This window comes from Sminthopsis crassicaudata, chromosome 3, assembly GCF_048593235.1.
Source record: "Sminthopsis crassicaudata isolate SCR6 chromosome 3, ASM4859323v1, whole genome shotgun sequence".
Lineage (NCBI taxonomy): Eukaryota > Metazoa > Chordata > Mammalia > Dasyuromorphia > Dasyuridae > Sminthopsis > Sminthopsis crassicaudata.
The window spans coordinates 466,817,807-466,845,691 of NC_133619.1; the positions used below are offsets into that span (position 1 = coordinate 466,817,807).

At 33.4% G+C, this 27,885-nt stretch overlaps 1 protein-coding gene across 11 annotated transcripts in view; it reads left to right on the forward strand.

Moving 5' to 3' along the window:
• The first annotated feature begins 5,356 nt into the window (after positions 1-5,356).
• Positions 5,357-27,885, forward strand: part of NMI (N-myc and STAT interactor) — a 29,712-nt gene continuing 7,183 nt past the window's right edge. The window contains exons 1-8 of one of the 11 annotated variants that reach the window (XM_074303465.1): positions 5,359-5,471; positions 8,536-8,686; positions 10,274-10,323; positions 17,253-17,383; positions 17,832-17,921; positions 20,307-20,469; positions 25,866-25,972; positions 27,601-27,787. In XM_074303465.1, the coding sequence (XP_074159566.1) occupies positions 17,261-17,383; positions 17,832-17,921; positions 20,307-20,469; positions 25,866-25,972; positions 27,601-27,787 (670 nt within the window). In that variant the 5' untranslated portion in view covers positions 5,359-5,471; positions 8,536-8,686; positions 10,274-10,323; positions 17,253-17,260. Of the gene's footprint in view, positions 5,472-8,532; positions 8,687-10,273; positions 10,324-17,236; positions 17,384-17,831; positions 17,922-20,306; positions 20,470-25,865; positions 25,973-27,600; positions 27,788-27,885 lie in introns of those variants that run through there. The other 10 variants (XM_074303475.1, XM_074303466.1, XM_074303467.1 and 7 more) reach the window with 10 other exon arrangements.

Here is a 27,885-nt window from a genome sequence, read left to right on the forward strand (position 1 = left end):
AGATACTTCTAAATCCTAGTGATATATTGTAACTATTTATATCATTCTCTCCATTAGAATATGAATTCCTTGAAGACAGGAGACATTTTTGCCTTTCTATATCTGGGTTTAGGCTTAGAATAATGTCTAGTACATAGTATATGCTTAATATATGATCGTTGACTGATTAATATTTCCTGATTCAGAAAGAGCACTGTCTTAAATCAAGAGGACCAGGATACAAATCCTGACTTGGCTGCTTACTGCCTATTTGACACAGTGATTCTTAGTTTCCTAATCAGTAATATGAAAGTTGAATGAATAAAAAACATTTATTAAGAATTTACTAAATGCTTTCTGTACAAACAATACTAATACAAACAAGATTAGAAGGGAAGTAACAAATTGGGAAAATATTTTTAAAAGTAAAGGTTCTGACAAAGGTCTCATTTCCAAAATATATAGAGAACTGACCCTAATTTATAAGAAACCGAACCATTCTCCAATTGATAAATGGTCAAAAGATATGAACAGACAATTCTCAGATGAAGAAATTGAAACTATATCCACTCATATGAAAGAGTGTTCCAAATCACTACTGATCAGAGAAATTCAAATTAAGACAACTCTGAGATACCACTACACACCTGTCACATTGGCTAAGATGACAGGAACAAATAATGATGAATGTTGGAGGGGATGTGGGAAAACTGGGACACTGATACATTGTTGGTGGAGTTGTGAAAGAATCCAGCCATTCTGGAGAGTAATTTGGAACTATGCCCAAAAAGTTATCAAAATGTGCATACCCTTTGACCCAGCATTGCTGCTATTGGGCTTATATCCCAAAGAAATACTAAAGAGCGGAAAGGGACCTGTATGTGCCAAAATGTTTGTGGCAGCCCTTTTTGTTGTGGCTAAAAACTGGAAGATGAATGGATGTCTATCAATTGGAGAATGGTTGGGTAAATTATGGTATATGAAGGTTATGGAATATTATTGCTCTGTAAGAAATGACCAGCAGGAGGAATACAGAGAGGCTTGGAGAGACTTACATGAACTGATGCTGAGTGAAATGAGCAGAACCAGAAGATCACTATACACTTCAACAACAATACTGTATGAGGATGTATTCTGATGGAAGTGGATATCTTCAACATAAAGAAGATCTAACTCACTTCCAGTTGATCAATGATGGACAGAAATAACTACCCCCAGAGAAGGAACACTGGGAAGTGAATGTAAATTGTTAGCACTACTGTCTATCTACCCAGATTACTTATACCTTAGAAGCTAATAATTAATGTGCAACAAGAAAATGGTATTTACACACATATATTGTATCTAGGTTGTATTGTAACACATGTAAAATGTATGGGATTACCTGCCATCGGGGGGAGGGAGTGGAAGGAGGGGGGCGATAATTTGGAAAAATTAATACAAGGGATAATATTATAAAAAAAAATACTCATGCATATATACTGTGGGAAAAAAATTCTAAATAAAAAAAAATAATTTACTAAATGCTAGATACTGTTCTAAATACTGGGTTTACAACTAGAAAAGTGAGAGTCCCAAATTTTAGGAATTAAATTAAATTAATTAGTTAATTAATTAATTTTTTTTTTTTTTGCTGATGAGCTAATATTTATTTTGAACTGAATTTTTAAAAAATTGAGATACAACATATTAAATCCAGACATATGAAGTGATTATTAAAAATACAAGGTGATTCCCAAGAAAGAATAAAAGGGTATTAATGTATAGGTAGTTTCTGAGTTAAGCTAGTTTGGGGATGTCATATTCCTTCTAGGTATTGCTCATTGTTGTTCAGTCAAGGAATTTAATTTTAATAAGAAAAGACAACACTTATATGGAAAAGGAGCCAGGAATAGGTGTTCCAATCCAGGAACACCTAGACAGTCAAATGACTTATAGGGCAGCCAATTGATGGGCCTTTTCCTGTGAAAATGCTAATATTGTAGTATTGCTTTGATTACTAAGCCTAGGTAGAAAGGAAAAGTGCTGTTACTTTTTTGAGTAATGTGAAGCATAGTCTGACTTGGGATCAACTAACTGTAGCATAACTTCTTATAATGGGAGTATGAGGTTGCATAATTGAATGTGGGATTCATGAAAAATTTGGCAACTAAAAGTCATGAAATATTCTGGCCAGACTTAATTCTTTATGTAAAATTAAATAAGTACATCCATCTCATTAGAATGCAAATTTGTTTTCATCTTTAATAAATGGTAAAATTATATCTATATCAAATTATTGTTTTAAAATAAGTTTTTAAATGATTTTTATCAATAAATGTTTGATTTATATACTTATTTATATACCTATATATCCAGAGTTGTATAAAATATTTTTGGTGAAAAGAGATCACAAGTGGAAAAAGTTTAAAAATTTCTGAACTATTAGTAGGAATTGGATTAGATAATTTTTGTGGTCTCCTCCAATTCTAAATCAATAGCTTGACTTTGAGGATCCTTTCTATATTTGCTTGTAAGAAATGCTGAAAAGTTAGGTTTCCACAATGTTGAAAGCTTTGAGATACTGTGGGATTGGGATAGTGAGTACCACTGACCAGGAGGTTTTCAGAATATGAGAGGTTAAAGAAGATTAATATTCACAGAACAATTAAATGATCAATAGAAGCCTTGAGCAAATAAGGAATTGGGAAAGCAGGCTGGGAAGGAACAGGTGGATTCAACCAATCAGAAAGAGTCTTATGGCCTTGAGAAAACCATAAAGTTAAGATAATAGCCCATTCAGCACAAACTAGTTGGGGTCAATGACCTGACTTGACCAAATCACTACAGGCCTGCTTAATAGGCTAATTGAATATTAAAACTCCTGGAGAGGAGGAGTTTTCCACCATTTTTGAACATAGGATAGAGGGGGCATGTTTTATACATATTAAGAGGAAACATGTAGTGGACGAATCAGAAAGCCTATAACCTAGATAAAATGAACTAATCCCTTCTCTGAAGGGAGGAACTACATCACAGGAGGAAGTATAAAGGTTCCCCCATTCTTGTACTCAATGCTCCCTCTTCCCCAAAGAGGAGTGGGGCTTGCTCTGGCCAGAAATATTAAGACAATTTCTGAAGATTCTCCCTAATACATTTTCTTTGATATCTGATTTTCATTGTTAAGAGTGTTATTTCTAACCTACTGATATAAAAGGTATCATTTTTCTTTTTTTTAAAGGAAATACCAGATAATATATAACTCTCTCCTAAGAACTTTGATAAGCCACCATTACAGGAGAGTAATGATAAATAATGCTGCTCACACCTGATAATGTTGTGCCACAGTCTCCACTGATTGTCCTGCTTCAGTTTCTCTGAATTGTCCTGCCTCAGTTTCCCCAATTGTTCTGTCTCAATTTCCTTGAATTGTTCTGCCTTAATTCCCCTGGTTGCAACCCTCCTTTTCTGCTCACTAGAACTGAGACAATTAGAACTGTGGAGATCTGGCATTCTAAAAGATAAGGCTCCAGATAATCCTATTTCAGATACCTAATTGGCATTGTCTATATCTCTAAGTTTCAGATTTCCTGGCTCTAGTTGGACATTTCCTAAGTCTTCCTAATTTGTAAAAATTTATGCCCCCCCAACCTGTCAGAACTGTTTTTTTTTTAATTAATTTTTATAATTATAACTTTTTTTTTGACAGTACATATGCATAGGTAATTTTTTTTTTTTTACAACATTATTCCTTGTACTCCCTTCTGTTCTGAATTTTTTCCCTCCTTCCCTCCACCCCTTCCCCTAGATGGCAGGCATTCCCATACATATTAAATATCTCATAGTATATCCTGGGTACAATATATATGTGCAGAACCGAATTTTGTTGTTGTTGTTGCAAAGGAAGAATTGTCTTAGGAAGGTAAAAATAATCTGGGAAGAAAAACAAACAAACAAACAAAAAAAGTCACAATTTACACTCATTTCCCAGTGTTGCTTTTCTGGATGTAGCTGATTCTGTCCATCATTGATCAATTGGAATTGGATTAGCTCTTCTCTATGTTGAAGATATTCACTTCCATCAGAATACATCCTCATACAGTATCATTGTTGAAGTGTATAATGATCTCCTAGTTCTGTTCGTTTCACTCAGCATCAGTTGATGTAAGTCTCTCCAAGACTCTCTGTATTCCTCCTTTTGGTCATTTCTTACAGATCAATAATATTCCATAATATTCATATACCACAATTTACCCAACCATTCTCCAATTGATGGACATCCATTCATCTTCCAGTTTCTAGCCATTACAAAAAGGGCTGCCACAAATATTTTGGCACATACAGGTCCCTTTCCCTTCTTTAGTATTTCCTTGGGATGTAAGCCCAGTAGTAGCACTGCTGGGTCAAAGGGTATGCACATTTTGATAACTTTTTGGGCATAATTCCAGATTACTCTCCAGAATGGTTGGATTCAGAACTGGATTGATGGTGGTCCCCCTGGTGATTCCAATTCACTAGAGTTTGGACCTTCCCTCCTCCACCCCCCCTCAGCCTTTGTGTATCTTCCCAGGCTTAGAGCCATATATATGTCATTGAGAACTCACATTCCCTGCTGGATGCTTTGAGACATCAGCACTGGGGGCAACATGTCCCCAGCACAATCTCTCTTTCTCAAATAAAATATTAAAAACTCTCTAATCTCTATCTTGCCTCAGTTTCTCTGGCATTACAATAATGAGATGATGAACCATGATCCAGAATGAGAGAGACTTTTTTTTTGACAGTCAAAATGGGAATTTGTTTTGGTTCACTAAGGAATCTTTGTTACAAACTTTTTGTCTTTTTCAATGGGAAGGTGGAGAGAAAGAGAAAAATAAATACTAATTGAAAAATATTTAAATTTTTAAAAGATGAAAGTTTAAATTTTAAATTAAATTAAATCAATTAAATTAACATAAATTTTAAATTTTAAAAACTTAAAAAGCACATTAAAGTAACAACAGCGCCTATGGCAACATCCCACTCATTAAAACAAACTAACAAAATCCAAAAGAAAACCTGCTAGGTAAAGAGAAAGCTCAATGCAATTCTGAAAGCAAAAATTCCTAAATCCTGATTGTTCTCCTTCCCTTCCACCACTAGCTTCTCAACCTGGGTGCTTCCTTTTGGGCAATGAGAATCCCCACAGCGAACAACAGAATTGCAAACTTTTTTGGGAAACTCTGTTAGCTCTCAAAGTCCCTTTGGGAAGGAGCTGGCTAAAAAAGTACACAGAGACTACTATATACCACAGGGTGTTTCTCTTCTTTTCCCTCTCCCTTTCCCTCCCACAGATCTTCTCGTGATTTCCAGGAAAAGGAGAAAGGCCAATAGCCCCGCCCTAACTTTGAGGTAAGTCCCACTTCCTCTGTATGATTGCTTCCAGAGGGACTGGTGTGGCCTGAGCTGCTGTTGCTGCTGCTGCTGTCAACTGCCCTGTTCTTCGTTCTCAAGCGGTAGAGCTCAGACGGGAGGTACGGGACAGGCAGATAATGGGAGAATCTTTTGGGAACCTGAGGAACCTGAGGTTTCTGACTTGAGGGATTGAAAGGGGGTAAATCCTTTGCTCTCTTCAAGGATTGTCATACAAAACTTTGGCACAGTAATTTCCAAGTTACTGACAGATCAGCCAGACTCTTTCAACTGGACACTAACTGATAGCAAGGATATGGAGAACAAATCTGTCTGAAAGACACTTTACTAAATGACCTGTTTGCTAAAATGCCCTTTTTTTTCTCAGCGTACCCCTTTCCTCTTCAAGGCTCTGAAACTCCTAAATAGCTTTTGTTTCACTTCTGAAAGTGAAACCAAAAGAGATTCCCTCCATGATTCTTCTGTTTTTCAAATTTTGTTATCTTAGTAGAGAATTGCATAAATCTTTTTATTGGAGTTCCAGTAGAAATCTACAGCAAATGGACATTTCTTTCTAATAGGCTGAACAATTGCTGGCCTGTGGCAATAGCAAGAAGTAGGTTCAGAGGCTTCTTGTGATACATAATGACAGTGTGATCCTGGTCAATTCACTTAACCTCTCAAGCCTGAGGAAACTCTCCAAGGTCAAAATTCTTAATATTTTAAAAATGCCATATGATCCTCTTTCATAGTCTAGTGAAACCTATGGGCTTTTTCTTAGACTACAGTATTTAAATGCATAAAACAAAATGTACATGATTGGAAAGGAAATTAATTATATTGAAATGTGGGTGTATATATATATATATATATATATATATATATTTATATTTAAATTTACCAGCTTAAGAATTCCTACCTTAAAACAATAAATTGTAAAGAAGATGTCTATCAGAAAAGAAAGTTCTTCCATGAAAACTTCCTATATCAATAAAATAAAATCACCATTCCCATCAAAAAAAAAAAGGAAGGAGAGGATGCTATTAACATATACTATGAGGTATCACAATCTTAATTTTACTGACTGGATTAAGGCAATTTTATTAAGTGGGATGGGAGATTACTGATTAATAGCTCTGCCACTATATATCTGTACAACTCATTGGACCTCTTAAAATATTACATTTCTTAAAAATTATTTAAGAAAGAAATTTCATTTAAAAATTTCTTAAAGATGGGAACAGCCAAAGCAGGTCCCATGTAATTCTTGGCTCTTTTTATTTTATTATATTTATAATAATTATTGCACAGGTATTTGAAAAGAAAAGTTTATAAAAGTGAAATGTTCCTTCCCCAACATATATATATTTTTAAAATCAAATTGCCTTTTTAATTGGTGAAGTATAGAATAAGATTTGGATATTGGAAAGGATTTAAAGATTATTTTTACAGATAGAAAACTGATCCATAGAGGAAAAGGACATGCAAATTTATATGATAGGAGTTTTATAAGAAAGCTCTTTAAAATTTTTAAATTGTTAATTTAACAAATATCATATAGCAAGAACATTTGCATTATACATAATAGAAGAGAAAAAGAAAATTGCATGTGAAATGTTTTATTATAATATAAAAAATATATATGTACATATATACATATATATGTATATGTATGTACATATATACATATATATACATATACATATATATATATATATATATATATGTATATATATATATATACATACATATATATATATATATATATATATATATATATATATATATATATATATATATATATATATATATGTTCAATCTGTAGCTTTCGAAACTGTCCCATAGTTTTTCTGTACTTCTCTCTGGTCTTCCTTCAGTTCTTTTCTTGCTATTAAAATAATACCTTAACAATCTTGCTTTCTCCCCCATCTCATTGCCTCTTCCCCCACCTCCACTTTCCACTACTGAGAAGAAAAAAGCAAAGCAAAGTCTTTATAACACCTAAATAAAGCCAAGTAAAATAAATTTCCACATTAGCTGTGTCCAAAAAATGTAGGATTTATTCAGCATCTAGAATTTGCCAATTGTGTGTCAAGAGATAAGAAACAAGTTGGCCCATTGTATCTATCACTTCTCAATCTTTCAAAGTTGTGGTCTTTATTATGTTGTTACTGTATATATTGTTCATTCTATATCAGTTCATAGAAATTGTCCCAGGTTTCTCTGAAACCAACTCTTTTATCATATGTTATGATACAATATTATTCCTTTATAGTCATATGCCCACAAAAGAATAATCTCGAAATTACTATTTTTATAATGTCAATCCCCTTAAAAACCTACAATGTACAAAGAATGAAACAGTCCTGTTTGTAATGAATGAGATGAATCCATAAATATAGAGGTGACCTCGTATAACTATAGGTTTAAAGTACGTGAAAATGGGAACAATTTTGGAGAATCTAGCACTATTTGGAAAGCAAGAGAAAGATCATGGAAAAGCTATGCTTAACTTAGAACATGGTGTTTGAGCTGCCCCTTGGAAAAGAGGAACATATATGATGTGAGGTGCAGAGGGAATGCACTCCAGACATAGGTTACAATCTCATCATGAATTCTGGCTTAGAAGCTCCTAAGTAAAAAATTATAGCTATAATCATAGAATTTTAGAATTGTACTGGATCTTGGCAATCCTTACACTGTTCCTCCTTGCATTTAATAGATAGGAAAAAAAGAAAATAGGAAAGACCCTCATAATAGATCTATAAATAGCAAAACACATTTCTACATTGGCCATTTCCCTCCAAAAATATGTGTCTTATTGTACCTTTAAGGCCATGTTCATTATTGAACACAAAATAGATCATTTTGATAATATTAAGTTAAAAAGTTTTTGTACAAACAAAACTAATGCAGACAAGATTAGAAGAGAAGCAATAAACCAGGAAAACATTTTTACATCCGAAATATCTGATAAAGGCCTCATTTCTAAAATCTTTAGAGAATTGACTCAAATTTATAATAGTTCAAGCCATTCTCCAATTGATAAATGGTCAAAGGATATGAACAGACAATTTTCAGATGAAGAAATTGAAACTATTGGTTTCAATTGAACTGATCCAACTATTCTGGAGAGGAATTATGCTCAGAAAGTTATCTAACTGTGCATACCCTTTGATCCAGCAGTGTTTCTACTGGGTTTATATCCCAAAGAGATCATAAAGGAGATAAAGGAACCCACATGTGCAAAATTGTTTGTGGTAGCCTTTTTTGTTGTGGCAAGAAACTGGAAACTGAGTGGATGCCCATCAGTTGGAAAATGACTGAATAAGTTAAGGTATGTGAATGTTATGGAATATTATTGTTCTGTAAGAAACAATCAGCAGGATGATTCAGAAAGGCCTAGAGAGACTTATATGAACTGATACTAAATGAAATGAGCATAACCAGGAGATCATTGGCAACAAGATTATACAATGATCTGTTCTGATGGACATGGCTCTTTTCAACAATGAAATGATTCAGGCCAGTTCCAATGATCTTGTGATGAAGAAAGCCATCTACACACAGAGAGAGGAACTGAATATAGATCACAAAATAGCATTTTCACTCTTTTTGTTGTTGTTTGCTTGCATTTTATTTTCTTTCTCATTTTTTTCCCTTTTTGATCTGATTTTTCTAGTGCAGCAGGATAATTGTATAAATATATATGCATGTATTGTATTTAACATATATATTTTTAATCATATTTAATATATATTGGATTAGTTGCCATCTAGGAAAAGGAGTGAGGAGGAGGGGGTGGAATTGGAACACAAGGTTTTGCACAGGTTAATGTTGAAAAATTATCCATGCATATGTTTTGAAAATAAAATCTTTAATTTAAAAAAAAATCAGCCTAAGATTTCCTTAACTTCCTGTAGAATGGAAACTCTTTAAGAGCCTACTTGCTTTTCATCTTGTTTTTGTTTCCATAGTGCTATGCACATGCTGTACAAATACTTGAACTGAATTAGTTTGATTTCTATATACATTGTTGATTTATATTGAACCCACAAGCAAACAAATAAACAAATAAAAAAAAAACCCAGTCCATACTTAGCTTGAATTTCCTCATTCTTGAGGATATCTGTACCTTTTAATTTTTTTTTCTTAATGACCTTGAGATTATGAGAATCTATATAAAATGTTAGTTGAACCAGATGGAGTGTCCCATGGCTACTTAAATTCAAATGCTTTGTCCTCTCTCCTCCACCCAAACCTCCATCCTTTCCAACGTCTCTTTATGTTAGAAAACCACAGTTGGAATTATTTTAAACTCTTCTCTATCTCTCTTGTACAAATAGTTGCTGAGGTTTATATGTTGCAATATATATCCATACTATATCTAGCATCTGACCAAGTCTCTGTGCATCCATAAGGCCACCAGCTTAGTTCTGGCCCTTATCACCTCTTAAGTGGGTTATTGCACTAACATCTTAATTGATCTTTCCTTATTTAGCCTAACCTTTTTCCAATCCATCCTCTGAACATAATTGCCAAATGGATACCCCCAGTGTCCAATGATATCATTCCACTTCTTTTCTTAAGAACTTTTAGTGGTCCTCTTTTGCTTCTGGTCTAAGATGCTAACTCTTTTGTTGTTATTGTTTTATTTTGTTTTTAAAGCTTTTTCCAATTGGTTACTAGCCTGCCTTTTTAGATTTCTCTCTAATGTTACCTTCTGAGTACTCTGTGTATTTTGCAGAAACCTATTTATATTTTATTTGTCCCAATAGAATATGTCTTTTGAGGACAGGGATTGTTTTTGCCTTTCTTTGTATCCCTCCTGCTTGACAAAGTACTATAGTAAGTACTTATAAATGCATTTTAATTGGGTGATTGACATTGTTCTTTGTTTTTCTTTTTATACATTACAATCTAGCAAAGGTAGCCCCTTTTTGCCATTCCTCCTGTAGGACATTCCATCTTCTGGTAAGTCTCTGTGTTTTTGTGAAAATTTCCCCATTCCTGGAATATACTCTCCTTGAAATTAAAATATTTTCATTTTTTCAATCAGAAAAAATTTGCCTTCTGATTCTCTCCCCTCCAATGAGAATGAAAGAAAAGCAAAATCACTGTTACAAACATGTAGAGTCAAACAAAATAAATGTCTACATTGACAGGGTCTAAAACATAATATGCCTTCTGTACTCATCACTTTGCATGTTTAATTATTTGTCTTCTGGAACTGTTTTTGGTTATTACACCGAACAGAATCTCTTATTCTTTTGATGTTATTTTCTTTACTATATTACTGATGAGGTTTGGTGCAGGGCAGAGAGTTATGGGAACCCCTTCTGGTTAGCTTTGTAAAAGAATTTATGAACCCAAAAAGTTAGACTGGCAAAAAGAAGTTTATTGTTGGAAATAAGAAATCATCCTTTGCTAGGAAGATTGACTTCCTCAGTGGCAAGGTAAAGTTCCTAGAAGAGAAATCCCAACAGAGAGGTAAAGAGGGATATAGTCCTGTTAGGGAAATAGGTAAGAGAAATAAAGAGGGGTTAATGCTGAAAAGAGAATGTCTTCTCAGCAGGCAGAGGTCACAGGCAACTATGCCAGGAAGAGGTCCCTTGGCCTGACATGATTCCCACTATGGCCTCTGCAAAAAGTGCCCCAAGTTGCCCCTTTTAATAATTTGAAGCTTTGCATAGGGGCTGGGGGCAGTTTGAGTTGAAATCAGACCCAGATCTTTGAGAATTGAATAGAAATTTTCCAACTGAATGAGTAGTCCTAGACTAATCTCCCATTCTATAAAGGATATATAATAAGTAGTTAGTGTTATCAGTGGGGGTGTGGGGGTGTGGTGGTCTCCTCCTGGATAACAAAATGAAACTACTTTTCTTGATCCTCTAGGGAGGGTTTTTCTCAGGGGAGAGTTTCTCCAAGGGTTCAAGGAGTTTCTCAAGGGTTCCCTCCAAAGTCAGAGAGAGACAGTTTCAGGTTCCCTTGTCATTATTGTTATTGTATAAATTGTTCTCCCGATTTTGTTTACTTCACTTGGCATCAGTTTTTTAAGTCTCCATAGGTTTCTTTGAAACTATTCCCTTCATTATTTCATATTCATAATTTTTTTCAGTTATTTTTCAATTTATGGGTACTCCCTCAGATTCCCAGTCTTTGCCAGATCAAAAAAATTATGAATATTTGTGTGTTTTTATAAAGTTTACTTTGCTTAGGACTAGTCTCCAGTATTCTCTTCCTCTAATTCTCCCTTCCTTTTATTTCTCTATGTCTCTCTGTGTGTATGTATGTGTGCATTCTTCCCTCTTTGACCAGTTTAGATGAGAGTGAGATTCAAATGTCAGCAATTCCCCATAGACACCTCCTCCTTGATGGTATAGATGTTTACTTGCATACACTTATGTTAAGAAAAAATTTCTCCTGACTTACTTTTTCTTTCCCTCTATCCCCACTGCATTTATTTCCCCTTATTTTCATAACTTTCTTAAAATATTCAAAAACTAATAGAATCACTCCCAAACTTTGTTTAATTAGATTTTCACTTTAATACTTGATGATGATTATGGTTCATATGTTTCTTCCAAGTTCTCCAACCCTTTATGATTATGGCTGCCAAGTTGTGTGTGATATTACTTGTGATTTTTTTTTTTTTATTCATTTTTCCAAATTATCCCCTCCCTCCCTCCACTCCCTCCCCCCATGGCAGGTAATCCCATACATTTTACATGTGTTACAATATAACCTAGATACAATATATGTGTGTAAATCCCATTTTCTTGTTGCACATTAATTATTAACTTCCGAAGGTATAAGTAACCTGGGTAGATAGAGAGTAGTGCTAACAATTTACATTCGCCTCCCAGTGTTCCTTCTCTGGATATAGTTATTTCTGTCCATCATTGATCAACTGGAAGTGAGTTGGATCTTCTTTATGTTGAAGATTTCCACTTCCATCAGAATACATCCTCATACAGTATTGTTGTTGAAGTGTATAGTGATCTTCTGGTTCTGCTCATTTCACTCAGCAACAGTTGATTTAAGTCTCTCCAAGCCTCTCTGTATTCCTCCTGCTGGTCATTTCTTACTTGTGATTTCTTAATACTTGAATACTTTCTTTCTGGCTGTTTGTTGTATTTTTATTTTTATCTGGAAGCTCTGTATTTTGGCTATAATGTTGTTGGGAGGTTTCATTTTTTTCCCAGAAATTCTTTTGTTTGCTGCTGCACACCTTTTTTATTTTATTCTTCCCCTCTCCTCCCCCCTTATTATCCCTTCTACCACTCCCAAGCAGACTATAGTTTGGAGAGAATATGTTTATGTATACATATGTAGATATATATATATATACATACATATATATACATAACATACCCCTACACATAGACTTCTTTCATATTCCTGCTGATCTTTGCTTTAACTCTGGTCCTAACTTTCCTTGCTATTACTTAACCATTCCCCACCTATGGATCTCTCACTTCCCTCACTCTTTGCTTCCCTTCCCTTTTATTTCCTTTATAGATTTTAGAGGGTACTATACCCTTCATAATATATATGTAGTGTTGCCTATTTAACCATTCCTGATGTGAGTAGGTTTTTAGAACTAGGAGCTCCCCTACCCCCTCTAAAAAACCTGTGTCTCATCTTTCTTTGCACCTTGTTTGGCATAAATACTATTTTTCCTTTTTTTTTTTTTTTTTTTTTTGAGACAATTGGGGTTATGTGACTTGCTCAGTGTCATAAGCTAGGAAGTGTTAAATGTCTGAGGTCAGATTTGAACTCAGGTCATCCTGACTTCAGGAGTAGTGCTCTATCTACTGTGCCAACTAGCTGCCCCTACTATTTTTACTTTAACTCTGCCCCAGTCTTTCTTTTGAGCTACCCTATTGTTGGCATCAATCCTAACATATGCTATAAATTTCCCAGGGGAAAAAAAACAAAACAATTTATTCACATTGAGTTCTTTGAAATTGATCTTTGATATTGGCTTATATTTTCTATTAAGTTAATATATAAATATGTTACATTTTCTATTAAGTTCAAGTTTGGTTGATAGAAAGTTCTGAAAATCCATTCAATGTCCATTTTTTCCTCATTCAATATTATAGATAATTTTGTTGGATATGATACTTTTGGCCTCAAGCCTAGTGATTTTTTTTTTTTGTTTGTTTGTTTGTTTTGTTTTGTTTTATTTTTGATAGGACACGATTACAGAACCTGCAGTTTTTTATTGCGGCAGCTAATAAGTCCTGTACAACTCTAATCACAGCTCCAGTGTATTTGAATTATTATTATTTTTTTGTTTCTTGCAACATTTTCTTTTTGGTCTGGGGTTTTGAAATTTGGCAATAATGTTCCTATGTATTTTCCACAAAGGATCTCATTGAGGTCATAATGGGTGGAGTTTTCTACTTTCCTTTTATAATCTATCATTCCAGAACAACTTTCTTAGATTATTTCTTGCGTTATTGTATCATGGTCCTTTTTTTTTTTTTTTGTCACAATTTTCAGGCAGTCCAGTTATTCTTATATTTTCTTTTCTTGATCTGTTCTCCAGATCTGTCATTTTTCTTATGTTTCATAATTTTGTTCTACTTTTTCATTTTTTCTAATCTGGTTTGTTATTTCTTGGTTTCTCATAGTTTCACTAATTTCCCCTTGCCCAATTCTAATTTTCTTTTTTTGTAAAATGTTTTGTGTTTTGGTTTTCTATTTTATTTTTTTTAAAGCTTTTTATTTTCAAAACATAAGCATGGATACTTTTCAAAATTCATATTTGCAAAACTTTGTGTTCCCAATTTTTTCTCCCTCTCTTGGCTCCACACTCTTTGCTAGACAGTGAGTAATCCAATATATGTTAAACATGTGCAATTCTTGTATGCATATTTCCACAATTATCATGTTGCACAAGAAAAATCAGATCATAAAGGGAAAAAATGAAAAAGAAAATAATATGCAAGCAAGTAACAACAAAAAAAGTGACACGACTCTGCTGTGATCTACACTCAGTCTCCACAGTCCTCACTCTAGGTGGCAGATGGCTCTCTCCATCACAAGACTATTGGAACTTATGTGAATCTTCTCACTATTGAAAAGAGCCATGCCCATCAGCCAATCTTAATTTTTAAAGTGTTAGTTTCATCTTTGAGACTCTGTATCTCCTTTTCTAATTGGTTAATTTTTCTTATTATCTTTTTATTTTTCTTGGATGATTTTTATTTTTATTTTTTCCTCAATATATCTCATTTGATTTTAAAATTCTTTTTAAAATTCTGTAAATTCTCTCTGTACAGGGAGCCATTTCGATTACTCTTTGGGGTAGAATCTTTTTTTACTTCATTGTCCTCCTTTGAAAATGAATCTTGGTCTTCCCTGTTCCCATAGTATGTTTCTATGGTAGGGTTCTTTCTTGTTTGCTGGTTTTTTTGTTTTTTTTTTAAATAAGAGGTATTGGTGTACCTGTAATCCTGGGGTAGTGGGGAATGGTGCCTCTGGCTTCACTTCAGCTATCCCCTCTGACCAGAAATCCCAAACCACACAAGTGCCCCAAACTAGCAGCCGCCTTGCCCCATTGCTTCTGCACTCACCTGGTGGTTCCCTTTCATCCAAGGCCATGTTCCTACAGCACAGCTAGGTCTGGCATTTCAAATCAACCAAGGTTCCCTCAATTTTCCTGGACTCAGAACCAGATTCCACAATCAGTCTAGTAGGTGAAAGTTTCTGTGGTTCCTGCTGAGGCTCAGGGCTCCCCACTTGGTATTTCTATGGAGCTAGCCTCAAGATGTTTGCACTTCACAGGGCCCTAGGTTTTTCTTCAGATCTTCTCTGGTTGGACCTGGAGGACCACTGATCTGCCTCAAGTCTTCTTGATTTTTCACCATTCTATGTTCATCCTGAAATGCAAATATGTTCTATTTGTGGGGAAATCTGGAGAGCTTGACATTTACCAATTTACTTCCACATCTTCCCAGAATCCTCTCTTTGCTTCTTGCTTCTTTTCTAGGAATTCTAGTTTAATTTTTGCCCAAGCTTTGTTTTGAGGCTTTAGTTGTCCATATTTAGGACTCATTATTTTCTTCTTGTTTGTGTTTTGAGCATCTCTGTAATCACAACAGCTTTTTATATTGTAATTCTTCTTTGTTATGATTGTTTACTTTTTTCCCTACCTTACATCCTGACTTCAGACTTCTATAAAATGAATTAATAATTGTAAAACACTTAGAATAGTACCTGGCAGACAGTATTATAGAAATGCAATTGTTTATTATTATTATTGTTATTGTTATTATTATTATTATTATTGCTATCTTTCTCACAGAAGTCTCTTAACATCTCTTGCTTTTTTCAATATCATTGACTTCCTAGAAGGCCAATCCTGATCCCTACAATTGTCAGCATTCTCTGCCACCCTAAAATGAGGCATTATATATTTGTATTTAATAATAGCTATGACAGGTAGCATTTCTATAGCATTTTAAGGTTTGCTAAGAGTTTTACATATATTTCTCATTTAATCTTCATAACAGCTTTCTGAGATAGATGGTAATATCTTCATTTTAAGAAGAAGAAAGTGATGTTAAGTGGTTAAGTTAATTGTACAGGGTCACAAAGATCGAATTTGTTTTCCTTATTTAAGTCTAAAATTCTATTCCTATTCTATCTCCTACCTCCCCACCCCCAATTTGACTTAATTCCTTGTACATTATCTGATACAGTAGATACTTAGTCAATGAACAAAAATTTATTATTTGCCAGATGTTATGCTAAGTCCAGGAAATGTTTCAAAAACAAATCCAAAAAGTGTAAATGATTTTTTAAAATTGAATTTTAATTGAATTAGTAAAATATAGGCTATGAAAAAATATTAGTAGTCCATTTTATGATTTGTGATACTATCTGTGCGTTTGGTCGCTAGAAGAAGTGACTAATTTTTCTAAACTTCAGTTTCATTTGTGCCTCTCCACTCCTTTCCACAGGAGAAAATTGAGAAAATTAATCAAACTCTCCAGAGATTTTACTGTTTGGCTTGGTTACTAAATATCTCTGTGACAAAAAAAAAAAATCTTTTTTTCCTTTATTATTTTCTTTGATCAGGAAAGTTAATATAGTATTCAGTTGTATTAAACAAGCATTTGTCAAGTATCTCTTGTTGGGTAGGCACTGTACTTTAAGTGCTAGGAATAAGAAGACAAGAGTCAGTTCAGATCATCAGGAGAAAATATAAATAGTGAGCAGAAAAGTCTTATTTATTCACATATTTAATAAAATACTTGTTATTGGCCACAAAAGAGAAGACTGAACAGAAGTTTCCTTAAAAAAATTCCTACTTAAATCTCTAACTGTGAAGGGAATACTATAAGACTATTATGTCTTACATTTGGATAGTACTCTTCAGTCCTCTCATTTGGACCTTCTTAATCCTATGCAATAGAGAGGGTAGCTATTTCTTTTTTCCATCTTATAAATAGATATTGAAAATGGGATCTCAAATGATTTCACCCTAGGACACCCATCAAATAGCAATTTGTCACTTGTGCTAAAGAATTCCGTGATTATGAAAATTGTTCCTTTGTAGGAATGCTAGCTGTCATATGTATTCTTTTCTTTGGTGCTATAATTTCATTACATTAGTCAGAGAATTCAGAACATTGGGACTTAATTGTTATTTTAATCCTGCAAACAACTTGAGAAATTTACTTTGTTTTGTCTGGGATGTAGAAAGAAATGCATGTTTGATAAGGAAAAATTCAGGGAAATAGAAGATTTAGGAAGGAAGCATTATATTCTTAAAACCATATTTATCTTTCATTAAAAAAAATTAGTTTTTCATTTTTCTTCTCTTGGCACTTAAATATTCATGAGGTTGAATAATTGTGAATATTCAAAGGATGATTATTTTCTAGAGGAAAACATGACAAGTCAGGAAGATGACTTGAAGCTGCTTCTTGAGGTGTTTCTTGAAGATAAAAATAACAAGAAAATAGAAGAAGAATTGAAACAGCTAATAGAAGACCCCCAAAATGACATAGAAATGGTAAAAGTATATATATAGAAAACTTATATAAGTTAAGTGGTTTGGCTTTAGGTCCAATTTTGTATCTATTTTCTAATAATTTATCCTGTCAGAAATGTGATGATTTATGATAAATGGTCATGTTAAAAAAAAAATAAAACCACCTTTAAAATGTCATCTTTAGTTTTTAAATATACATCAGTTTAATAAGACTCAACCAAAATTTAGTAAACAGATTTAGTAAGTAGAGAACATTGGTATTTCTTGCCTTATGGAACTTACAAATAAGTATAATGCAAAATAGAGCATGATAATCCATTAGAAACACTAAGTGCTATGCAAGACCCAAAGGAAGAGAATTTCTAATAGCAAATTCTCCAGGTTAGAACCATGCTAGAAACTCTATGATGGTAAGCATTTTGCTTAATGTGAAAAATTGATTGTATTTGTTCTTTCTACCTATTTTCAGGCAATTAATGAAATGATAAAAACAAATGTTAAGCTAGCAATGGAGAATGAAAAGCTTGAAACAGAGTTGCTACAATCTCCATCTTATCTGGTAACTTTGTATTTTAATGTTTTATGTACTTTTTTTTTGTCAATACTTTCTTAAAAAAATAAAAATATTTTATGTTTATTATACAAAAACCCCACCTTAAAACATGATAATTATTGTTTTAAGTTTCATTTCAATATGAGCTAAATTATTTTTGATGAAATATTGGAATTTATGATAACTGACTTTTAAAAGTAAGTTCATGCAGCGAGTTCATTCATTTATAAAATGTAGCTTAAATTTAGTTCTACAAAAAGCAGTGAGCACATATTTAACTTGGTTGAAATATAGATACAATTTTAATCTTTACTATTTACATTTTCTCAATGGATCCTAATCTATCACTCTTTTGTTCCACAGTGCCTCACTTACTTTGTCTTCTGAAAGACTTGAATTATTGCAAAATCAATTTTATAATCCAAAGAAATCCTATTTGGGCTTAATGATAATCTTTATCACAAATTTGCATTTGAAAATAGGCCCAAATTATTTCTTTTATGAATAATAGAAAATTATATTCACTATTAAGGAGTAAAATTAAATTCTACTACTTAGCTAGTAAAATTATATTTACTACTAAGTAGTATTTCTTTGAAATAGTAGCATGCAATGTAAAAATGATTTAGTGATTTTGTTATATCGACATTTCCTATTGATGATCATCTCATAGCACAATTTCTAATAGTGATGATTAGAAGCTGTTGGGTCAGTAATGAGAAGGTGTTGCATCAATCATTCATTTAGCTACTTCCCTGAGACTGAAAAATGAATCTGGTAGAAAATGGCAGACTTGTGGATCTGACACCAATCGCAGTTCCTTTGTTCATTCCTACTAACTCTGAAGTGGTAGTCCCATTCAACATAACAGAATCTGGACTTGACATTCTTTTCACTTGGAAGTATGTTTTATGTTTCATTAATTATCAGCTATGCTAGTCTCTCTCAAGGACCACTGGAGAAATACCAGCTAGTTAATTCAAATTATTTTTTGATATGGTTATTAGTTAAGAAGGAAAAAAGGGATGAAGGAAGGAAGGAAGGAATGGAAGAAGGGAGACCCTTTTCTGTCCTTGGCTAAGTGCTCCTCTTATGACTCCATGTTAGGTCAATCTCTGGCATGTGCAACCATCCCTTCACCAGTGAGGAAAATTATGTCTCTTCCTCATTTTGATTTGAGCAGCTAAATGAGTATATAAATCAATAAATTTTGGTATTAATAATTAACAGGATGTGAGATGAATTTAGGAAAGGGAATCAGTATGTATACACATCATTTATCACCCCAAATAAGCAAAACCCAGGTTTCGGTGCCAATTAATCTGCTTTCAGACTGAGTATGTGATTTATCTTTCCTAATATGGCTTTGGATAGAGTGGAGGCAGGGAATATGACAAGTGGTTTGTAGGAATCTTATCTCTTTGAAAGTGGGAATGGTAGCTTGAGGAAGCTGGTTCTTGAGAAGCAGGGACCTAAACTAAAAATAAAAGTTCAAGATATGAGTATTCCATTATTATACATATAGTCAGTAAAATTAATCATGTGTTCTCCATCATGGAAAAGAAATGTAAGGTAATATTATATATGCTCAATAAATTTTGAAACTTAATCTGCATTAAAAACATTTTCCCCATCACTTTTTAAGTCTGGGTAAACCTCAAGCAACAAATCAAAAACTGATTTGTAACATATGTTGATTTCCAAGGTGTAAATGGACAGCTAGGTGATACAGTGGATAGAGAGTTCTAGGTTTAAAATCGGAAGAGAAAATCTGAATTAAAATCTGGCCTTATTTACTGACTGTGTGACCCTGGACAAATTACTTAACCCTTTCTGCCTCAATTTCTTCATCTGTAAAATCAGCTGAAGAAGGAAATGGCAAACTACTCTAGTAAATCTGCCAACCAAACCCCAAATGATGACCCAAAGAGTCAGATGAGACTGAAATGAATGAACAACAAACAACAAAACTGTAAATGCTTGCATTGAAAATTTAACAGTTGTCTCTCTTGAGTCTGTTTGAGCTGACTTTGGAATACCTCTTAGGGAATCATGGTACAGTAAAGATAAATCAATTTCATGGCTTAATAACTAGACCTGACATGGGATAGTTTAAAAAGAACTAGTCTTATCTGGAAAACCCAGTTTTAAATTTTGCTTCTGATACATACTAGCTTTGTGATTCTGGAGCAATCACTTAACTTATTTGTGTTTGAAGGCAATTCTTTGAGACTAGAATTTACTGATGAATTGCTCAATTGCATCAGTGGAGGCATTTTCCAAACTTGGTTCTCTTTCATGATTTTTTTTTTTTGAAAACCACTATTAGAACTGGAAAGGCCAGTGAATTAGCTTGTCTTGTCTTTAATAAAATATTTCTGTTTAAATTAGATTAAAAAGAATGTTCCTAAAAAGAAAATGAAGTTCACATCGGTGGAGAACCCAAAGGATGACAGCCAATATTTAAATATTTCTTGTTCATTTCAAGTAACTACACAGTTTGAATATGAATTGCAGAAAGGACAAGCACTTCTCACCTTTGAAGATGAAGAAGGTATTGCTAATATTTTAAAGAAAATGTGAAAGTAAGCCAATCAAAAACATTTATGAGCATTATGTTCCAACTGGGAATACAAAGAAGGGTAAAAAATGAAATCCCAGCACTCAAGGTGTATAAATTCTAATTCAAGAGTCAATATGCAAAAAACTATGTACATGCAAGGTGCTTGCAGAGTAGATGAGAGGTCACCTCCTTGGGAAGGCACTAGAGAAGGAAATAAAGGGACACACCAGAAAAGCTTTCTATCAGAAAGTGGCATTTGAAAAATAAAGATATTCCAGTAGAACCAACACATATAATCAAGACACATATTATGTTTCATGTTCCTTTAGCAGAGCTCTGGAGGCTTCTTAGAAGATACAAGTAATAGTGGTCAAGGCAGTAGCAGCCATGAGAGTGGCAACTGGGATATAACAGTAATTGGAAGAAGAAAGTGGAGAACTAAAAAAATCACGCAGATTGTGTAGTAGGTAGAATACTGACATAGAGTCATTAAGACCTGAGTTCAAATTCTATCTCAGATACTTACTAGCTAAATGACTCTGAATAGGTCACTCATTCCAGTTAGCCTTGATTTCCTCATCTGTAAAGTGGGGATAATCCTAGCTTCTATCTAATAGGATAGTTATGAGGATAAAAAAGAGGTAATATATGCAAAGCAATTTGAAAATCTTAAAACTATATATAAATGCTAATAATAATACTAATTATTATTATTATTGATCATTAGGGAACTTCTGAACTGGAAAGTGTAAGGTTTGGCTGGGAGCAGGGTCAGGTGCTTATTCAACAGCCATCAGTGACTATTCTACTTCACTCACTCCATCCTGAAGTCTCACTCCTCTGGGACTACTTTAAATTCAAACACAACCAAACACTGGTTCTGGACAGTCAATAGAAACATAAAATGAAGAAAAATGATCCCTACCCAAATGCAACGAAAGATCAGATGTTTTATAAAACCATGTTATTACAAGAATCTGACTTCACTATATTTTCCCTTTTGTTATTCTTCTTCCCTAGAGAAAAACAAATTAGAAATCATTGTTATATTGGTCAGGACATTTCCTTTCATCTTGATCCTTGAAGCTGTAGTAAAGATATCTAGATGTTAGATTACTATGAATTCTCCCTCACAAAGGGTTCATTTGCTTCCTTAATATAAATTTGGCCCCTAGACCTAAGACATAGAATGGCAAAGGCATGAACTTCAACTGGGCATTTTTTTTTTTTAGATAGCAACTACTCATTTATAGTTTTTTAATACTATTTTATCAATTAAAATAGACTAATTTTAGTAAGTTTATTGGATTAGTCACTATTAATTTTTTTTCATTAATCCATTAAAAACCTACTTATTTACATAAAAACTGCCAAATCAGTAATCATCAAACTTATCTTTCCCAGAGCAGCAGCCTGTAGCAGTGGATAGAACACTGGATCTGGGAGCTTAGCGCTACTCCTAAATTCTTCTTCAATATGTGATCTTGAGCAAGTTGCTTAATGTTTTATCATTTATAAAATGGGGATAATATTAGTATCTACCACAGAATTTTTTGAGAATCAAATAAGATGATATTTGCAAAGCATTTAGCATATTGCCTAGAATGTAATAGGCACTTACTAAATGCTTATTCCCTTTTTTTTCTCCCCTCAAGTTGATTTGAAAGAAAATCCAGGTTTGATAGGGTAGAATGAGAAGGGAAAGCTAAGTTAGCTATGTTTAACAATACACTTAAGTTAAACTAAATACAGTTGCATCTACTGCCTAAGTAGTCTTTGTGAAGCTTGGTGGTAATGGGAGAAGATATTCAGAATTTCTTTCTATAAATGCTATTGATTTTGATGTTGAGAAATATTCATAAAAAATTAATAGAAAGAGGAGTTGTGGCCATCTATAGGAAATCTTGCTTTCAAGTAGAAGGTCATATATTCTCTATTATTTTTTGTTTACTTATTATATTATATATATATATATAATTATATCCTCCAACGTGGAGAATATCCCAAGCACTTTTAATTTTGTCTCAGATAGGTAAAGCAACTTGTGGATGAGGACTAATGGAAAGCATTTCTTCTCTTTAGTAAAGAAGTCTTTCAAAATGAGATTGCATTTTCAGGATCAGTATGTAATAATGTATTATCATGTATCACTGTATTAACTATCATCACAATAGCACTGAAATCAATAATGACAGTTTAATCCACCACTTACATTTCATTTTTATTTTAGGTAGAAATAGATATATTATTAGTAGCAATTCAAATTATGAAATTGAGGCACTGGATATTGAAAAAAAAAGACCCTTGTCCATGTTCACACAGCTTATAGGTGTCAGAGATAGGACTTAAAACCCTTGTTTTTTATTATTCCAAGCAAAGAAATTTAACCACTACACTATACTGTCTATTCCCTAAAAATTAGGAACCAAATGTAGAACAACCCATGCCATTTTAGTGCCTTAGTGATGGAAATTGTTTGTTAAGTACACCCGGGAATGGCTCTGAGGAAGAGAACAGATTTAGGAAACTGGTCACCTTTTTAACTCCTCCTCAATTAGTGCCAATGTTGAAAGCACCTTCCTCCCACCTGTTCCCACCCATTCTAAAAGTCATTTTCTCTTTGATGACTCCAGGATCAAATATAATTTTCTCTTGTTTAAAGTCCTCCGTAACCTGAATCCTTCCTAGGATATCATATACTGTATATCAATATGTCATAATTCTTCACACAAACCTATATTTCCTGATTTCCTGCAATTTCACTGGCTATCCCTTATGCCTGAACTCTCTTCCTCTTCTTCTCTCCTTTGAGTCTTTCTGTTTTCCTTCAAGTCTCATCTAAAATTCTTCCTTATGCAAGAAATCTTTCTCAGACCTCCCAAGCTTACTGCTTTCCTTTTAGAGTTATCTTCATTTTTTCCTGTATATATCTTGTTTGTATATAGTTGTTTGCATGTTTTATTTTCCCAATATATTATGAACTGCTTTAGGAGAGAAGCTTTTTTCTCCTTGCTTTGAATCCCCCTCATTTGGCATAGTATATGGAGCATAGTTGGGTGCTGAATAAATTTTTGTTGACTTCATGGTCATTAAGTAAATACAAAACAAGGAATAGAGAGATAATAAAAGACAATTTCAATTTTATATGAAATTGAAAACTTGAATGAAATCAATCAATATAGCTTGGATGAAAAAGAGAAATGGTTGATTTGCATCAGATATCTTTGATAAAACCTTGATAGCCAAGGTAACAGTGGGGCCATTCCCCTCTTACCTGGCAACCCCAGAATAGCTATCTTAATTTCAAGGCTTTCTGTGGTGATTGCTGGGCATCTAGTCTCTGTTCCTTCTTGTTGGTTTTGTAGAACTGTTATAACACAGTCTCCACAAGTTATTGCTCCTTGTTGTTAGCTTCTGGGATAATCTTTCCTTTAGACTATCCAAGACTTCACAGCTTTAGTCTACTGAGAATAGTTCTTGGAAACCTTCTTTGATAAAGACAAGATGACAACTCTTTAGTCATAGCCAATGCACCCAGACTATTCCCAGTTTAAGTCTTTTCAACATCTCTAAGCTGAAATCAAAGTCCTCTATTGTAAATAACTCCAATATAGGGCTTCTTAAGATTCTTTTTGGTGTAACATACAAATGAAATTTGAACTAGAACTAAAAATAATGAAAGAAGCAAAGTAATTGTTTTTTAAGTCTTTTTATTGTATATATCTGTCGGGATCAAAGCCTGAGTGTTTTGGTGTTGTGTTTTGTACAATAAAAATTCTCAGTCTTCCTACACCAAAATATATAAGGAATTTATACAATATATAAGATTGAGAATATGAATGAAGTAAAAGAATAGGAATAGTTTTTAAAAGGTATGCTGTTTGGAGGAGGGATCATAGGTAATGAATATAGAATTGGAGGGGACTCTAGAGGTCTAGAATTCAATCCCCCCAAATTTACAAATGAGAAAATTGAGGCCCATAAGAGTTGTGATTAGCTTGAGATTATGAAATAGAAATCATATACGAGACAGTATTTTTACCTAGGTCTTCCCTTGCTGACTTTAATTCCACTATTGCATGGATAGGTTAGGAGATAAGGAGGAAAGAGAGAAAGAAGTATATTAAAAAGTAATATAATATAAAAAAGGAAAAATAAAACATAAGAATTTTGAATATAAGCTTGCTCATGTTTCATCTTTAGTACTTTGGGACTTTGATAGATTGTGACTTCATCAATGTGGGTACTCCTTCCAATAGTTCAGATCAAAACCCATGCTTTATTTATTATTCTTGATGAGTGTAAACCCTATATTTCACAAGAAGGGTTTACATTGAATGTAGTTTGTGAATTAAGTTTAAAATTTTAAATGAAATAATTTAAAAGAATAATAAAAAGTTATTAACCATCAGTTTCCTCAGATTTCTCAACTAGAAAGAATTTCTATCTTGCCCAGTTAGTGGAAATAATGTTGCATTGTTGGAAACAGTAAAAACTTTGTGACAGCTTAGTAATGAACAGATGGGTGTTTTGAAATCCTTCCAAACCTCTTAGTAAGAAACATAAGTAAGTAATTTTGAACTTGGTGAGAATTTTCTAAGTGTGATCATTGCAAAAATATTTTAAAGGGAACTACATCCTAATCTAATGTCAATATTTCATACTTAGGAAATTATGGCTTCGCTAGGGAGAAAATACAAACTATTAATAATCATATGAAAGAAAGTTCCAAATCACTAATAAGAGAAATGGAAATCAAAACAATATTGAAGTTTCACTTCACATACATTAAGTTAGCAAAGATAACAAAAGATGGGAATAGTGACTTTTGGACAAAATCCAGAAAGACAGACATGTACATTAATATATTGTTAGTGGAGTTGTGAATTAGTATATCCATTCAGGAAAGCATTTGAAATTAGGCAAATAAAATGACTAAAATGTTCATACCTACCAGCCCAAAGATTTTGCTGCTAGGCCTACCCCAAATATATAAATTGACAAAAAGAAAGGCTCTAAATACATAAAAATATTTATAACAATTCTTTTTGTTCAATCAGAGAACTACAAATAAGAAGGAAATTTGTGATCTAAAAATAAAAATGTCAATAAAAATCAATTTTAAAACAAAACAAAAAAATCACAAGATTCAGGATGATACATTCAGAGTTAGAAGATTCTTGGGAGCCATCTTGTCCAGCCTCTTCATTTTATAGATGAAGAAAGTGAGGTGAATTGGTTTATCCCATGTTACACAGGTAAGTGGCAGAGAGATGTAAATGTGGGTCCTCTGGCTATGAATCCAAAACGTTCAGATTTTTTAAAATATCAAAATCATATCCAGATTTTGAAATAAAGGAATTTAATTTTTTCAAATTTCTTTTCAGTTGCACAGAATGTGATAAAAAGAGGAAGACATCTTGTGAAACTTGAGAATGAGAAGGTGCAGTTGATGGCCAAAGCTGTCCCACTAAAAACAGGTGTAAGTCTTCAGGTAAATGAATAATTCGTATTTTGAAGAAATCTGTGAATCCCAGAAATATTTCCTTTTTAAAAATAGTATTTTATTTTCCCAAATACATGTAAAGATAGCTTTCAACATTCATTTTGTTAAAACTTTATGTTCCAAATTTTTCTCCCTCTTTTACTTACTTCCCCTCTTCCCAAGACAGCAAGCAATCTGATATGTGTATGTGTAAATAAATGTGTGTAATTCTTTTAAATATATTTCCATATTTGTCATGTTGTGCAAGAAAAATCAGATCCAAAGGGGGAAAAAAACCATAAGAAAAAAAACCAACCAACAAATAACAACAACAAAAGGTGAAAATACTATGCTTCAGTCTACATTCAGTCTCCATAGTTCTTTCTCTCTCTGGATGCAGATGGCATTTTCCATCCCAGGTCCATTGGAATTAACTTGCATCTCCGCATTGTTGAAAAGAGCTAAGTCCATCACATTTGATCATCATATAACTTTGTTGTTAATATATACAATGTTCTCTTGGTTTTGCTCATTTCACTCAGCATCAATCCATATAAGTCTTTCCAGGCTTTTCTGAAATCAGCCTACTCATCATTTCTTATAGAACAATAATATCCCATTACATTCATATACCATAATTTATTCAGCCATTCTCCAAATGATGGGTTATTTGGTCAATTTCCAGTTCCAGGAATATTTCTTATCTTCCACCATATGTAGGTGGGAGTGTATAGGTGCAGAGGTAAGAGGTTAAATAAATGAGATCTAGCTCTGAGATTCCATTTATTTCTAATATTCTCCAAAATATGACCATTATTCACTTAATCAAGAAGCTTCAGTATCTCTCAGGCGTCTGTAGAATAAAATGTCTGCTTGACATTTAAAGTATTTCACAATCTATTTATATTTTTGGGGCTAATAGCACATTACTGGCAAATGAATAAACAAATAAGCAAGCAAGCAAGCAAATGAACAAACAAATAAATCCTTTCCTCCAATCAGAACATCTCCTAGCAGCACTTAAAAAGCTTACCGATTTTCCTTCATTTAGCTGTTCTTGGCTGGCCAGCTGGGAACAGATTATCCTCTTTTCTTCCTCTGTGCTGTTTCAAGCTGTTCTGCTTGTTTCTTCTCTCTTTTCCCTTGGGCTTCTTCAATTTTCTCTGTTTCTTTGGTCTCTGACTTGACTGCTGATTGATTCTCTCTCTCTCTCTCTCTCTCTCTCTCTCTCTCTCTCTCTCTCTCTCTCTCTCTCTCTCTCTCTCTCTGTGTGTGTCTTTTTCTTTTATACAAATTATTCTGAATGACTGGAACACTACCTCACCTCTACCTCTCAGAAGCACTCTTTCAAAGATAAACTAAGGAGACACATACTTCTGGAGACCTTTCTTGATTCCTTAGCTGTCTTTCCCTTCTCTCTTATAATATTGCACCCCCCCCCCTCAATTGCTTTATATTTATTTTGACTATATCCTTCATTTACTTATTTTTGTTTGTATTGAATCTCTTTAGTAAGATATAAATTGCTCTTTCAGGGAAAGGGCTGTTTCCCATTTATTTCTGTGTTATCAGTACTTAGCACACAGCAGACACCCAATGAATACATATTGATTTAATGAAATAATTTCCACCTCTAGGTTCACACAAGGATTTCTAAGAAAAAGATTGATGTTTCTGAAATACCTGATGAGTTACCTGAAGAACAGATGAGAGACAAATTAGCACTGAGTTTCAGTAAATCCCGGTATGGTGGTGGAGAAGTAGAAGATGTGGAGTATGATAAAAAATCCCAAACAGCTGTTATTACATTCCTTGAGAATGGAGGTATGTATGGTTAGTCATTTGGAAAGTTCATAATGATTGTTTCTCTTTCAGAATACCTCAGTCTATGAAAAAAATTCCCTTTTATTTCTTTAATTTTA